The 13,051-nt window shown below is 34.4% G+C and overlaps 1 protein-coding gene across 2 annotated transcripts; it reads right to left on the bottom strand.

Annotated features, from left to right (window-relative positions):
* Window positions 1-2,304: 2,304 nt before the first annotated feature.
* LOC109190764 (solute carrier family 25 member 44-like) lies at window positions 2,305-4,195 on the bottom strand. 2 transcript variants are annotated; one of them, XM_019341364.1, is made up of 2 exons: window positions 2,576-4,195; window positions 2,305-2,538 (listed from the first exon to the last, which is right to left on the bottom strand). In XM_019341364.1, coding segments are annotated over exons 1-2 (1,029 nt in total). In that variant the 5' UTR covers window positions 3,603-4,195; the 3' UTR covers window positions 2,305-2,536. The 2 variants fall into 2 exon arrangements, with proteins under 2 accessions (XP_019196909.1, XP_019196900.1); XM_019341355.1 differs by having other exon boundaries at window positions 2,305-3,723; window positions 3,763-4,194.
* Window positions 4,196-13,051: the final 8,856 nt, after the last annotated feature.

The raw sequence follows: 13,051 nt of genomic DNA, 5'->3' as shown, positions 1-13,051 counted from the left end.
CAAATTCTATATTGGATCAGGGTTCATAATGCATATAATTTGCCCCCTCTCTTCTCAGTTCTCTCTCATACTCTTTCTTTTGTCCACATCACCTAAATAGCTTGAAAACTCCCAAATTTGTCATTGTTGGTGATGCTCGTAGCCAGTTGAGTTATGTCCTTAGAGCAAAATTCCTCATTTAAAGAAGATTTTACCTTAATCTTGGGAGTTCTTAGTTGTCCGTACTTTGGATTCTTAATGGAGGAAGTAAATCACACTATGTGACTAATTGAACCATGCGCCCTTAATTAGTTACCACCGAAGTGGAGATATTATTATTATTATTATTATTATTATTATTATTATTATTATTAGTTAACCAGTTGAGCTGCATTCCTCGAGCAAAATTTATGGTTAAAGTAAATGGGAAACTAAATGGGAGGGGGATTAGTAGATCAAGATTTATGAGGTTCAAGTGAAGTATATGGTCCAAGTACATGAAAAAGGCAAATTATGCTATGGAACCGTGTCCACCTTGCAAGGTGGACACGGTTCTAAAACTGTTCATAATTATGAATATATAGTTCAAAAATTATGAATATATAGTTCTATAATTATGAACATAGGGTTGTGAACATAATTATGAACATATAGTTCCGTAATTATGAATATAGAGATTCAATAATTGTGAATATGAAGTTCAAAAATTATGAATATATTATGAATATAAAGTTCTGTAATTATGAATATAGAGCTCAATAATTATGAATGTGAAGTTCAAAAATTATGAATATATAGTTTTATAATTATGAATATATAGTTTAATACTCCCTCCGTCCCATTTTATGTATCTGGTTCAATTAACGAGGTTTGACTGGAGTTATTTTTAATCCAATTTTTCATAATATTAAGTTTAATATTAGTATATAAAATTTATATATTTAAAAACTACACTAAAAATATTATTAAACACAAAAAATTAAATTTAAAAATAATTAAAAAATATTAATGAAAATACACAAAGAAGAAAGAGTTGATTTGACCAGAATAATAAGTAGGACAGATCAAATAAGACACAGAAGAAGTAATTATGAACATAGAACCGTGTCCACCTTGGAAGGTGGACACGGTTCCACATCATAACGATTGCATGAAAAAGGAAACACATTGTGAAAGATAGTTGGTCACAGTCCATGACCCCTTATCAAGTGAAAGCCCAACAAGCTAGGGAAGTTGTCACTTTAAAATGTTGTCTATGCCTTTTTCTCTTTTAATTTATTCTCTATTGCCTTTTTCGCTTTTGGGATATGGGTAAAAGGGTGAGCTCAAGGACAGGAGTCTGGGAGAAGATAATAAGCTTATAATAAATGAAAATGCAGGCCAAGAATAAATCATCCAACTGGAAATCCAATAGGATTTTTTGTGAGTAAGGAGTCGCATGTAAGTTGTCTGTAAATTAAGGACCACTTTTCATATATCTTTTTGACTAAGAGGAGTGAAAGAAACAAGAATTCTGTGTTTTTCATCGGTACTTATCGAATCTTTATTTACATTCTATATACGAACTTTGAACCTTGTAGATTTGAACCTAATTGCTAACAAAGTAGATTTGAACCCTAAACTTTGCAATTGCTAACAAAATAGAGCTAAGTCTGCACTCTACACCTAAACTCTATTGCTTGGTTGGCTAACAAAGCGGAGTGGATTGGAGTAGAGGATTGGTTGGTTGACTAGCAAAGTGAAGTGGAGTGAAGCCTGCGCTCTACATCTAAGCCCTACAATTGCTAATGTAGCATAGCTAAGTTTGCACTCTACACCGGAACCTTGTGATTGCTAGCAAAACGAAACCATCCGTGATGGTGGGCTAGTAAAGCGTGATGGAGTCTACGATTATGATTGTTAGCGAAATGAAGTTGAGCCGAGCCTCCACGTACTCTACATCTAAATCCTAAAACCTGCAATTGCTAACGTAGCATAACTAAAACCTTGCGATTGCTAGCAAAGCGAAGCCATTCGTGATGACTGATTGTTAGCAAAACAAAGTTGAGCCAAGCCTCCACTTTACATCTAAATCTTAAAATTTGTAATTACTAGCAAAATAGATATGAACCCAAAACCCTGCCATTGCTAGCAAAGTAGAGCTACATCTGAATCTTAAAGCCTGTGATTGTTAGCAAAGCAGGACAGAAAATTTGTATTTTAGTTGTTGACAATCTCAATCAGTAATGATGTGAGTTTGGTCATTGTGGTCTACAACTTAAAAACAAAAACTTTGGTCCCTAATCCACACCTCAGACAGTATAGTAGTAAACAATCTCAGTCTCACAAAGTTCCAAAGAGATTGAACATATATAATTCTTGAACATATTGATCAAAGGACCAAAACCTAAGAGACAGACAACAAAGATTACTACATTTTCGTTTTTGTTCACAATATATATATATATATTTACATTGTTGTGCAAAACCTCCCTCCAACTAACCCCTGTCTCTTACTCAATCAACCTAAGCAACAACATTTTCTTGATTCGTTTTTGGGTATTGTCCAACACAGTGACTGATTCTTGGTAGACAGGCGCTCTCGAACACACTGACTAATCTCTTGACTGATTCTTGGTAGACAGGCGCTTGAGAAACTCGTAGGTTGTGATCATGGTGGTAGCAGACATGGACATGGAAGCCCACCTCGGACCCAATCCTCTGTAACAAGCCGTGAATCCACCTTCCTTAACCAAGTTCCTAACCGTCTGTCTCGCGGTCGGCGGCCGCCGGTCGGTCCCTTCGCCGTCCAACACTTGCAGTCTGGTCTTGATTGTGTCGAGTGGCATTGTGACCAAGGCTGAGACGCCGCTGGCAAAGGTGGCGCTCAGCCCTTGGACGGCCACCACGGCCTTCCCATCCGGCCGGAAACCGCCGCCGTCGTCCTCCTTCTTGCAGCCATGGCAGCCAATGCAGCCCCAGATGAGCCTGTGAGCCACAGAGTATGAGGCCCACCAAACTGCGTTTGAAGGAGCGTAAGTTAGAATCGAAATCCCGAAGCCTCTGTACAATCCCCTAACTCCATAGCTGCAAATTATCTTCCTAAACGCATCTATTCCGCCATTGTAGCTCTTCAACCCCACACTACTACTACTACTACTACTACTACCCTGAACCATTAGCCTCTGGCTCACTACGTCTATGGGAGTCCACACTAACTGCGCCGCCATGGCGGCGCTCAGCCCCGCCGCTGCGTTGGCTATGGCGGACGCGGCGGCCTCAGAGAATCCTAGCCGGACGGTGGCGGTTCCTACGTTACTCTTGGTCATCTCCAGCGCGCCCATGTAAAGCGCACGCGCCGGGATGGTTCCGGTGAGGGAAGTCCCGAATCCCCTGTAGAATCCCCGGCACCCTTCGTTTCTTAAGATCGAAACCGCCATTTTAAGGCAAGGGATCTGAGCCGCCGCCACCTGTTGCCGAGTCTTTAACACCACCACCGGGTAGAGCGTCGCCGAGACGCCGGAAAATAGCGCCGCCCCAAGGAAAAAGAACTTGGATTTGTCCAACATCTCCCAATCTATATCCGCCGGAAGATGGATTTCCGACGCCGAATCATCCTCCGCCGTGCTCAAACTCATTTTCATTCGCCACTTTCTTCAATTCCTCTCAATAGTCAATACCACTGTTTCTATTCCTAAGCTATAACACGAAAAAAACTAGAAATTACAGAGTCAACAGAAAAGCTCTAAAATTCCTGGAAAAAAAAAAATCTAGATTATCTATCTCACAGTAAACAAAACAGAATGAAAAGCAAAAACTGCCCTTTTCTGTTCTTTCAAAGCTCTATTAAGGGTCGACCTCAAATTCTAACAAAACTGCGTACTGAAACGTATATACAGAATTAGAAAGAAAGAAAGAAAATTCTGCGTGCGTATAATCTGTGTGCTGTTGTGATGTGTCTGATTGTTCAGGCATGAAAACCTCGCTGTAAAGAAACGCCTATCATGAGGGATAAATATCACTATGTATATGTATATATATACGAGGAAGAGGAAAAGATAAGATGTTTAGAGAGAAGGTCGCAGCTTTACTAGCAGTAAAACTGAAGAGCAGAGATGGTGGCGGAGGAGAGAGAGAGAGAGGAGGGAGCAGAGAGAGAGGGTTAAGGATTAGAGCCGAGGGTTCTGCGGATTTGATATACGGACACGTGGCGGTTACCCTTTCGAGAACATTTCTTCCGGATAGAAAGATGAATCTGATTCGACCGGCTGTAGGGAGTAGATCTGTAGATGTGTTATTTTTTTAAAAACTAAATTGAATTGGTTCTTTGTGTTTCAGTAGGTTGAGAAAGTATATGAACAGATGTAATAGGGCCAGTAACATTCAAAAAAAAATTGGATTATAGTTTCTGTTTTTTTTTTTTTTTTTTTTCAAATGTTATTTTCCATCTTATATTTTAACTAAAAAGCAAATCAATTTTATTAGCACCACTCTCTAACCAACAAATCAATCTTATGATTAGCCGACAAGGCAACAAAGTATCATAAGAAAATACGGAGTAAAATGTTATTCAAACGGAAAAGGTTAATAGACCATCACAATAAGAATTTGAACTTTAAATAATGTTATTTTTCTTCTTAAGTTTATCCTTGTGTTGACATAATAATAATAATGATAATAATTTTTTAGTAAAAAATTGTGTGAGACCATCTCGCGGATCATGGTCAAGATGAACATATAATAATTATACAGAAAAATATAATATTAATCATAAATAAAGTATTTGTTACTTATAAGGCAAAGTTTAATACTTTTGAAGAAAAATATAATACTTTTAGATTTTGATTTAAAAGTATTACATTTTTACTCAAAAGTATTACACTTTACCTTATGAGTAACAAAACTTTTATTCCTGATTAGTATTACATTTTTCATATAATTATCACATTTCCATCTTGATCCGACCTGTCTCACGGATACGGTTAGTCACTCGTGTTATTTTTTTTTTATTTTTTTTTATTTTTTGTTTTTTTTTTTTGTTTTGATTGAGGGGTCTATGAATTGATTGACATGGTCTCTAAGTTAAAAAAAAAAAATTACTTAATAATCAAATACATTTCTTTTCCTCTCTTTTAATAATCTTAATAATAATAATTCAGTTTCTATTAAATGAAATTTTAAATTTAAATTATGCAAATGAAAAAAATTAAAAATGATGATTCAAAGTATAATTCCGTGATAAGTTAACGTTATTTTTCAGGTAATAGAAAATAAAACGTACAATGTAAAGAGACGTGTATTTTGTTTTGTAAAGTTATATTCTCTCTCTATATATCTTTGACAAAGTATATGTTACAAAAAATATTATTATTTCATATCGATAAGTATTGAAATATGTCTACAAAAGTGTTTGAATTATGAAATAGTTGATAAGTTATACAAAGTAAATGACTAATGCAACTATAAAGTCGAAAAATTAACATGTGCATTATGTTCAAATTTTACGGTATGCGTTTCGAATCAAATCTAAATTAAATGAATAAGTTTAGTTTTGTCATATTATAAATTGTACAATTTTTATACTATTTTAGCATTAAATATTATAACAATTTAATATAAAAACTACTCCCTAAAATTTAATATAATAATTAGATAGGACAATATTTAAAACAAAAAATTAATAAGGCATGATTTCCGAAAAAATACAAACTGTGGGTGGAAAGGTAGGTGAGACCAGTGGGCTCGTCTGTCTTTTTAAATAGAGGGGTGGTGGCCATTTCCAAGGGCTTCCTCTCTTTGGGCATTCTTGTAATTGCATACTAATTTCAAATTTCGGAGTAAAGTTTTTTTTTTTGAAAGTTACTGGCTCTATTACATTGTAGTATCTGGCTCTATTACATTGTAGTATCTGTTCATATATTGAGGCTTGAACTCATAATCTTCCAAATAAAAATTCAACCCGAGTACCATTAGACCACATAGTCTTAGTAAATTTGTGAGTAACGTAGTTGAGATACATTTCACAATTTAACTCATCTATCAATCTCTAGGATAAGAGTGGAAGATCAGTGTAACTATTGATCATAGTCTACCCTGATCAATCTTATTAAATAAAGATAAAATAATAATAATAAAATTATTTTATTTTAATTCACGAAGTCCTTTGTGATAGCAGAAGGGAGATTGAGGTTGAGTCCTCGGCCACCATGGACGAGGCTTGTCCTTGGCCTCCAAAAAAAAAAATTATTTTAATATTGTAATAGTTATTTTGTGGCCCCCTCATCAAAATATTTTCTCCCTCCAAAAAAGCTTCTAGAGTATGTTTTATATCCAAACCATCCATCCAAACCAAACACAACGGATACACAGGTATTTTCTCTTCAATTTTCAAGTTGAAGTCTATAGGTAATTTTTCATTTCTTTTTTATTCTTTAAATATTTGGATTTTTTAATGAATTATTCTTTATTAGAGATGGATTCATCAATCTTCACCATGACAAAAAGTGGAAGGGTTTCTTTTGTCTCCACTGCTCCCATAGTTAATTCCAATTTTGGTCTTTCAATTATTTATATTTGTTCAATTTAAAAGAGATGTTGTCAATGGGTATAGAACCTATAACCTCCACAAGGTAACACACGCCCCAACCCACAAAGCCACTACTTATCTTCAATTTCACCTTTGACTTTAATAGTTACTTATTTAGATTTTTTAACAATTGATTTTATACTCAATTTAGTCTTATATCAAAAAAACCATTAGGTAACTATTAAATTCAATGGCAAAACTGAAATAGTGACGACCTGAGCAACCATTGTCTCGATGTCATAGTGACCAAGTGTAGAAGGCTTATCGCAAGCTTGAGAATGGTCAAAGTGGTTCATATTTGGATGGAAAGTAACAAGTGTGCATACAAACTAGTCAATTTGGGTCAAAGTACGACTTGGGGGACTTCACTCCTGGATGATCCATCGAATTGCCTTAGTGCCTCCTTCAGGCTAACGCCGGGGGAGCCATGACTTGTAGAATCTTGTAGCCCCCCTCTATTGCACCCAGATTTCAATAATCAAGTGGTCAATTTTAAAATTTACTCTTTTGATTTTTTTTTTTTACTTATAAAAATTTCCCTTTTAATTTTTGATCAATAGAAAAAAAAAAAAAAAAAAGGATCACACTATACTATAACACTTTAATTGTGTGTCTATTTTACACTTTTTTTTCCTAAGATTTTCACTTGAATGAAATATATGTGTTGCTTTATTTGAATTTTAGTTCATTCGCAAGTTTTACTAGCTTGCATGCTCAAGTTATAATATGAAGTAACAGAGTTATCACTTGTGGGGCTTCATTAGAGCAATTAATTTACAAATCTAAAAACACTGTAGGTGTCCATCCATGTTATAACTCTAATTTTTGTTCATTTGTTGTGTGTTAAAAAATTATACATTGCACTTTAAATATTGTACATATTAGACAAAATTGCCTTACTACAGTTTTGTTAGACAAAACTATCATTACAACATTATAACTATGTTACTATTTAATGAATTCTAACAGTAAAGAGTTCACTATTACCATATACATGCATTTATCATATATACTAGTTTTTTACGCGCATTGCGCGATTGAGATAATGCCCAATGTTTTTTTTTAAATAAGTACTTTAAAGTATATTAAGGCAGGATTATATTGAAATTGTTTATGCATAGATAATTGAAGGTTGAATTTGCGTATTTAAATAGGTAATTCTTCTCCCAAAGGTTGAGTCTCCAACCCCAAGGGCCCCCTACACTCCGACCCGACAGAGCATTGTGGACAAGGAATCTGCCCACTTTAGACATAATTTCCGCACTGCCGCCACCGAGGTTCAAAGCCATTGAGCTAAGCCGGTGCGGGTTAAATAGGTAATTCTAAGTTTACAAATGCAAGATAATATAGTCAAGATTGATTATAATTGTCAATAAAATAATTGTATAGGTATGGTTGAAACCAAATACGGGACATAAGGGAGAACAAATAAAAATTAGGGCATAAAATATTAAATATATACTAATATTGTTGGAGGAGATTCCGACATTACGATTTGTGGTTAAGTTCTATTAAGACTTTAATATTAGAATTAGATTAATGGCGTAGTTATAATTCTATATTATACTTTAATATTAGAATTAGACTAACGGTGAATTAACAGAAAAATTAAATGGATAATAATATAATTAAGGATAAATTAGAAAATCTTAAAAGAAAAAAGTTAAAACCTGAACAATATGAACCATTCATTTGATTTAATAATTTGGCGGTCATTTTTTCTACCCAATGTTAATAATTAAATAAATTCGCTGGTCAAATCCACTAGTATAATCTGCTAACGCTAACCCCTAACTGTTGATTGTCGAACAAGGACATTGCGAGGTAGTTCTCACTTCAATTTGTTGTGTGATTTGAATACTCTCTTTGTCACAAAATCTCTCAAGTAGTTAATATGGTTGGCTTTATTAATTATATTTTTTTAATTTTTTCATGGTATTAATAAAATACTTGGTAAATAAATATATAGCATTATTTTGTATTATAACTTTGATATTTAATTAGAAAAACAGTGCAGAAAAAAGATAATAGATAATATAGTGAATATAATCAATTGATGAATTTGAATGTAAAAATTTTTACATTTGAGAAAAATAAAGACAATATAACTAATGAAAATATTTCTTTTAATTAATTTATTGATAATTAATAATTTTTTTTTTCACTGAATAAAGACATTGTAAGGATAATATAGCGAATATAATCAATTAATAAATTTGAATATAAAAAATTTTTATATTGAAGAAAAATAAAGACAATATAACTAATAAAATTATTTCTCTTAGTTAATTTATTGATAATGATTTTTTTTTTTTTGAATAAAGACATTGTGGACACATAATTATAAATTAAAGAAATGCATATGTATTATTTTTTGTTGTAACTACTAAATTATTATTTATATATAATTTAATAAGAGTAAAATAGAGTACTAATTATGCCAACTTTGATTGGGATGAGATTCGAACCTAAGACCTTTTTCTATTGAAATCAATGAGTAAGTTAACGGTGAATTAACGGCAATTCTTAAAATTTTAACGGAATTAGTAATGGTGTGTGGTTATTTTAGGAAATTTTAGTGTAAAATTTAAATCTGATCAATCTTTCAATCAATCTGAGCCATTCATTTGATTAAAATCTGCGACCGCCATTTTTTCTACCCATTATAGGCCTAACTCTCTTGAACTCTTATTAGTATAGTAGATATATATATATATATATATATATATATATATATATATATATATATATATAGTATTTGGTAAGTAAATGTCAAATGAAAATTAATTAAAATCTATTAATTGGTAATATTTCATAATTGATAATATTATGTATGGTATTGTATTCTATAATATAATTGATAAAATTATTGTTCAAGTATAATAAAAATCCTTGTAATAATGTAATAATAATAATAATAACAACAACAACAACAACAACAACAACAACAACAACAACAACAACAACAACAACAACAACAACAACAACAATAATAATAATAATAATAATAATAATAATAATAATAATAATAATCCAAACAAAACTATATACAAACTAAAATTAATTTTTTTTTAAAAAAAAGACATGGCTATTGGTGATAATGAACCGCAATCGATTTAATATCCCAAAAATAATATTTATATATACACACACAAGTATATAAAATATTATTGGATATTTATCCGAAATATATATATACACACAAATATATATAAAACGGATCCAAAGGTTATATATACATGTATATCTACGAAAAAGATATACCAATATATATCAACTAAAATTGAAACTAATAATCCTCAGATTATGAGTCCAATCCAAATAATATATCAAAAGAGAGAGAACGGATTTTTACTTAAAAGCATAATCCAAACAAGAAAGAAGGAGAAGGAAGAAAGAAATGTACGAGTTAGGCGAGTGCCTTTCTTTCCTTAAAACCTTATTTGCCACCTCCCAAAAGTGTTAGGAGCGTTGTGGCCTAGGTCTCCCAGGATAAAACGTACAACGGTTCGACGATTGAGCACCCAAACGAACGAACCCGACGAACAAGAGCGCGGGCAAAACACAACTTCAAGAATGGAGTAGAAGCATAAGTATTTTGAGGCTTAAAAAAATTATTTTCTTGTGTGTTTAAAATGCTACTACTCAACTCCTTCTTATATAGGGATTGACGAGTGAATATCCTTTATTATGGCATTTAGGGGCACCCCTACAACTCCTGTAACGGCAATCATTAACATGAGTGTTAATTCAAAAATTAAAATTAAAATTAATTCAAAGAATTAATCTCATAACAGCTGAATTAAATCCCAACAGTCACAAACAAGAGTTTTCGGTTCGTGTATACTGCATAGTTTCGGCCACTGCCTTTTCAATGTTTCGGCCATTTGGCCGAAACTTGAAAACTAGTGTGGCCGAAACCTTGAAACTTGCAGTTTCAAAGGTTTTGGCCACTTGGCCGAAACTAACAATGAAACTGCAGTTTCAAAGGTTTTGGCCACTTGGCCGAAACTAATAATGAAACTTTCAGTTTTAATAGTTTCGGCCAAGACTAACAACAACAACATGATTACGATTTCGGAAAATGAATACCGAGGTTAGGCGCACACGAGATTAGGCTTGATCCAAGTCTTTTCGATCTCATTTCGGGATTTGACTTGCACCCCCCTGCGCGCAAGAGCGAGAGAGAACCTCTATGCTATACAATTCAATAAGCTTAAAAAGAGCTCTTGTATAAAAAGTGGAGCAAATCCTCTTCCAAACCAATGTGGGACAAAAGCTCACTTTTTCCCTTCATTTTCCAACTCAAATGGGTCTACTTTGAGAATCAATATCTCATTCACCCATTATCCGTTTTGAGCGTACAATATATCAATCTCTTCGTCTCACTACGAAGAAACCGAATCCACTATGACCCGACCCAAATCGGAAGTGGATCCCACTGATAATTGTACCACAAAATAGCCACTTAATATGCCATTTTATGACATTTTAAGCTATTTTTTTCAACAATCCCCCACATGAATGAAAATTGATTTTCAGGGTATTTTTTTTTAAATCGGAAACAAACTGTGTTCAACGGTCGATCCCTGCATAGGATAGGTAGGGATCACTATACCCTTTGAACCTTCCCTTGTAAAGATATGTTTACTCTACTGGCTGTACGGTAGAACGCGATGTCTTTGAACCGACTGCCGTTTGTGTAGACGATGACATATCTCACACAGGAACCTCCCAACCATGCTCTGTTCTCATGAGTGTGCCCATTTTGGTCATGGGTCACCGTCCTGGTTCTGCAAGAGTTTGTGGAGAATTGTGCCCATTAATTCTCCTTTGAAGCGACCCTCACTTCTCTCTCACATAGGTGATTCTTTTCCGAGTATCCCGCATACTCACACATGTCAACCGACATTCGAATCTTTAAAGCACCAACGTGCTATCCTTGTGCGGGAGTCACTATTTCTAACGAGGAGCGGTAGGAAGTCCGAGACCCCTACAGTGACACGCTCCGTTCCATAATTTAGTTGTCCCATTGAACCTAGGTGCTAGCTAGGTTGGGTATCCACTATAGAACTTTTAGTCCAAGGGCTTTAGACCCATTCCTCGTTCCAATTTCTCCACAACCATTTGCTTACCCTCGGGTTAGCAAGTTAGCGGCCGCTACGTTATCTTTTGACATCACGTAGTCAATAGAGATAACCCCCATTGTGAGAAATTGTTTAATGGTATTATATCTACGAATTATAAGTCTAGACATACCATTCCACATTTAACTCTGTACTTAACCAATTTTTGGCTTGACTATCGCAATGCACACAAATTGGAGGTACGAGTTCACCACTAGGAACATTCTCAAAATAATGGCATAGCCATTCGGCCTACTCGCTCACGACACGAGTGTAAGGCTCTCAGCTTTGATCCCGTCGGATCTTAGCTATCACAAATTCATTTCGAGAATTTCCGTCCAACCGACTGCACTGACCTACGTAAAGACGTAGCCTTTGATGGACTTAGCGTCCTTTGATATCCGTGCTATACTTTCCAAGTACGGCTAGATATCCCACGTTGTGCAGTCCAAAGTCACGAGCATACCTTAAGTATCTCATAACTGCTATTGCCTTCTAGTGCGCAACACTAGGGCTACTCGTATGTCTATCGAGTTCGTTAACCGCAAAGGCAATATCCGGCCTAGTACAACCCATTTGATACAATTAAACTACCAATAATCTAAATGTATTCTCCGTGAGAAGTACAATCTTCGTGATTATTGGCTAGTTGTACGTTAGTATCTAACGGTGTCCAAGCCACTTGATTAACATCCTTTACAAGGATTCAATCAACACAATGAGATTGGCTTACCACGAGACCTTACGGTCTTCTCACGAGTTTAATCTTGAAGATTAAATCTGCCAAACCCACACCTTTGATCTCATGTCAAATCTCAAATTTAACATGTTCTTGGTAGAATTGATCCGGTGATCGTTACTACCCACGTTGAGTTTATCGTGTATAGACAAATAGTGATAACCTCGTCTATCGTGCGCATTACGTAAACATTTATCACATTTGTTTATACTAAACTCGTGACACATCATTGTATGATAAAAATTTACATGTCAAATACTAAGGCAATTGTTTTGAACAATACAATGAAATCACCAATTACATACTTTCTTTCCATAGCGCGGAACCACTAAAACCCTTAGGTTGTTCCATGTCTATTAAGAAAGCGACACATCCATTTCGATGAACTTCCAAGTCTCGCTAGACAGCTCTCGGGAAGTATCATCCTAATGGATTTCATTCTCATCACAAGAGAATATATATTGAAGTAATCGTGGCACTCGTGTTGCATGTAATCTACAATTACAAGCCCGACCATTTTACTTCGATATAACCGACCGGTTTTATCTTCCGACTAGTGATCCGTTTAGGATCTAGAGGTTTTACAACCCAAAGGAAGAACAACCAGTTCCAAGTATGATTCTTTAAGATAGAATTTACTTC

Source organism: Ipomoea nil, unplaced genomic scaffold (assembly GCF_001879475.1).
Source record: "Ipomoea nil cultivar Tokyo-kokei standard unplaced genomic scaffold, Asagao_1.1 scaffold0205, whole genome shotgun sequence".
Taxonomy (NCBI): Eukaryota; Viridiplantae; Streptophyta; class Magnoliopsida; order Solanales; family Convolvulaceae; genus Ipomoea; species Ipomoea nil.
Note: the sequence above shows the minus strand (reverse complement) of the source record. Positions and strands in the feature narration are given on the sequence as shown.

Excerpts from the sequence above, each read along its gene's own strand:
- LOC109190764 (XM_019341364.1), bottom strand. The coding sequence starts at position 3,602 with ATGAAAATGAGTTTGAGCACGGCGGAGGATGATTCGGCGTCGGAAATC.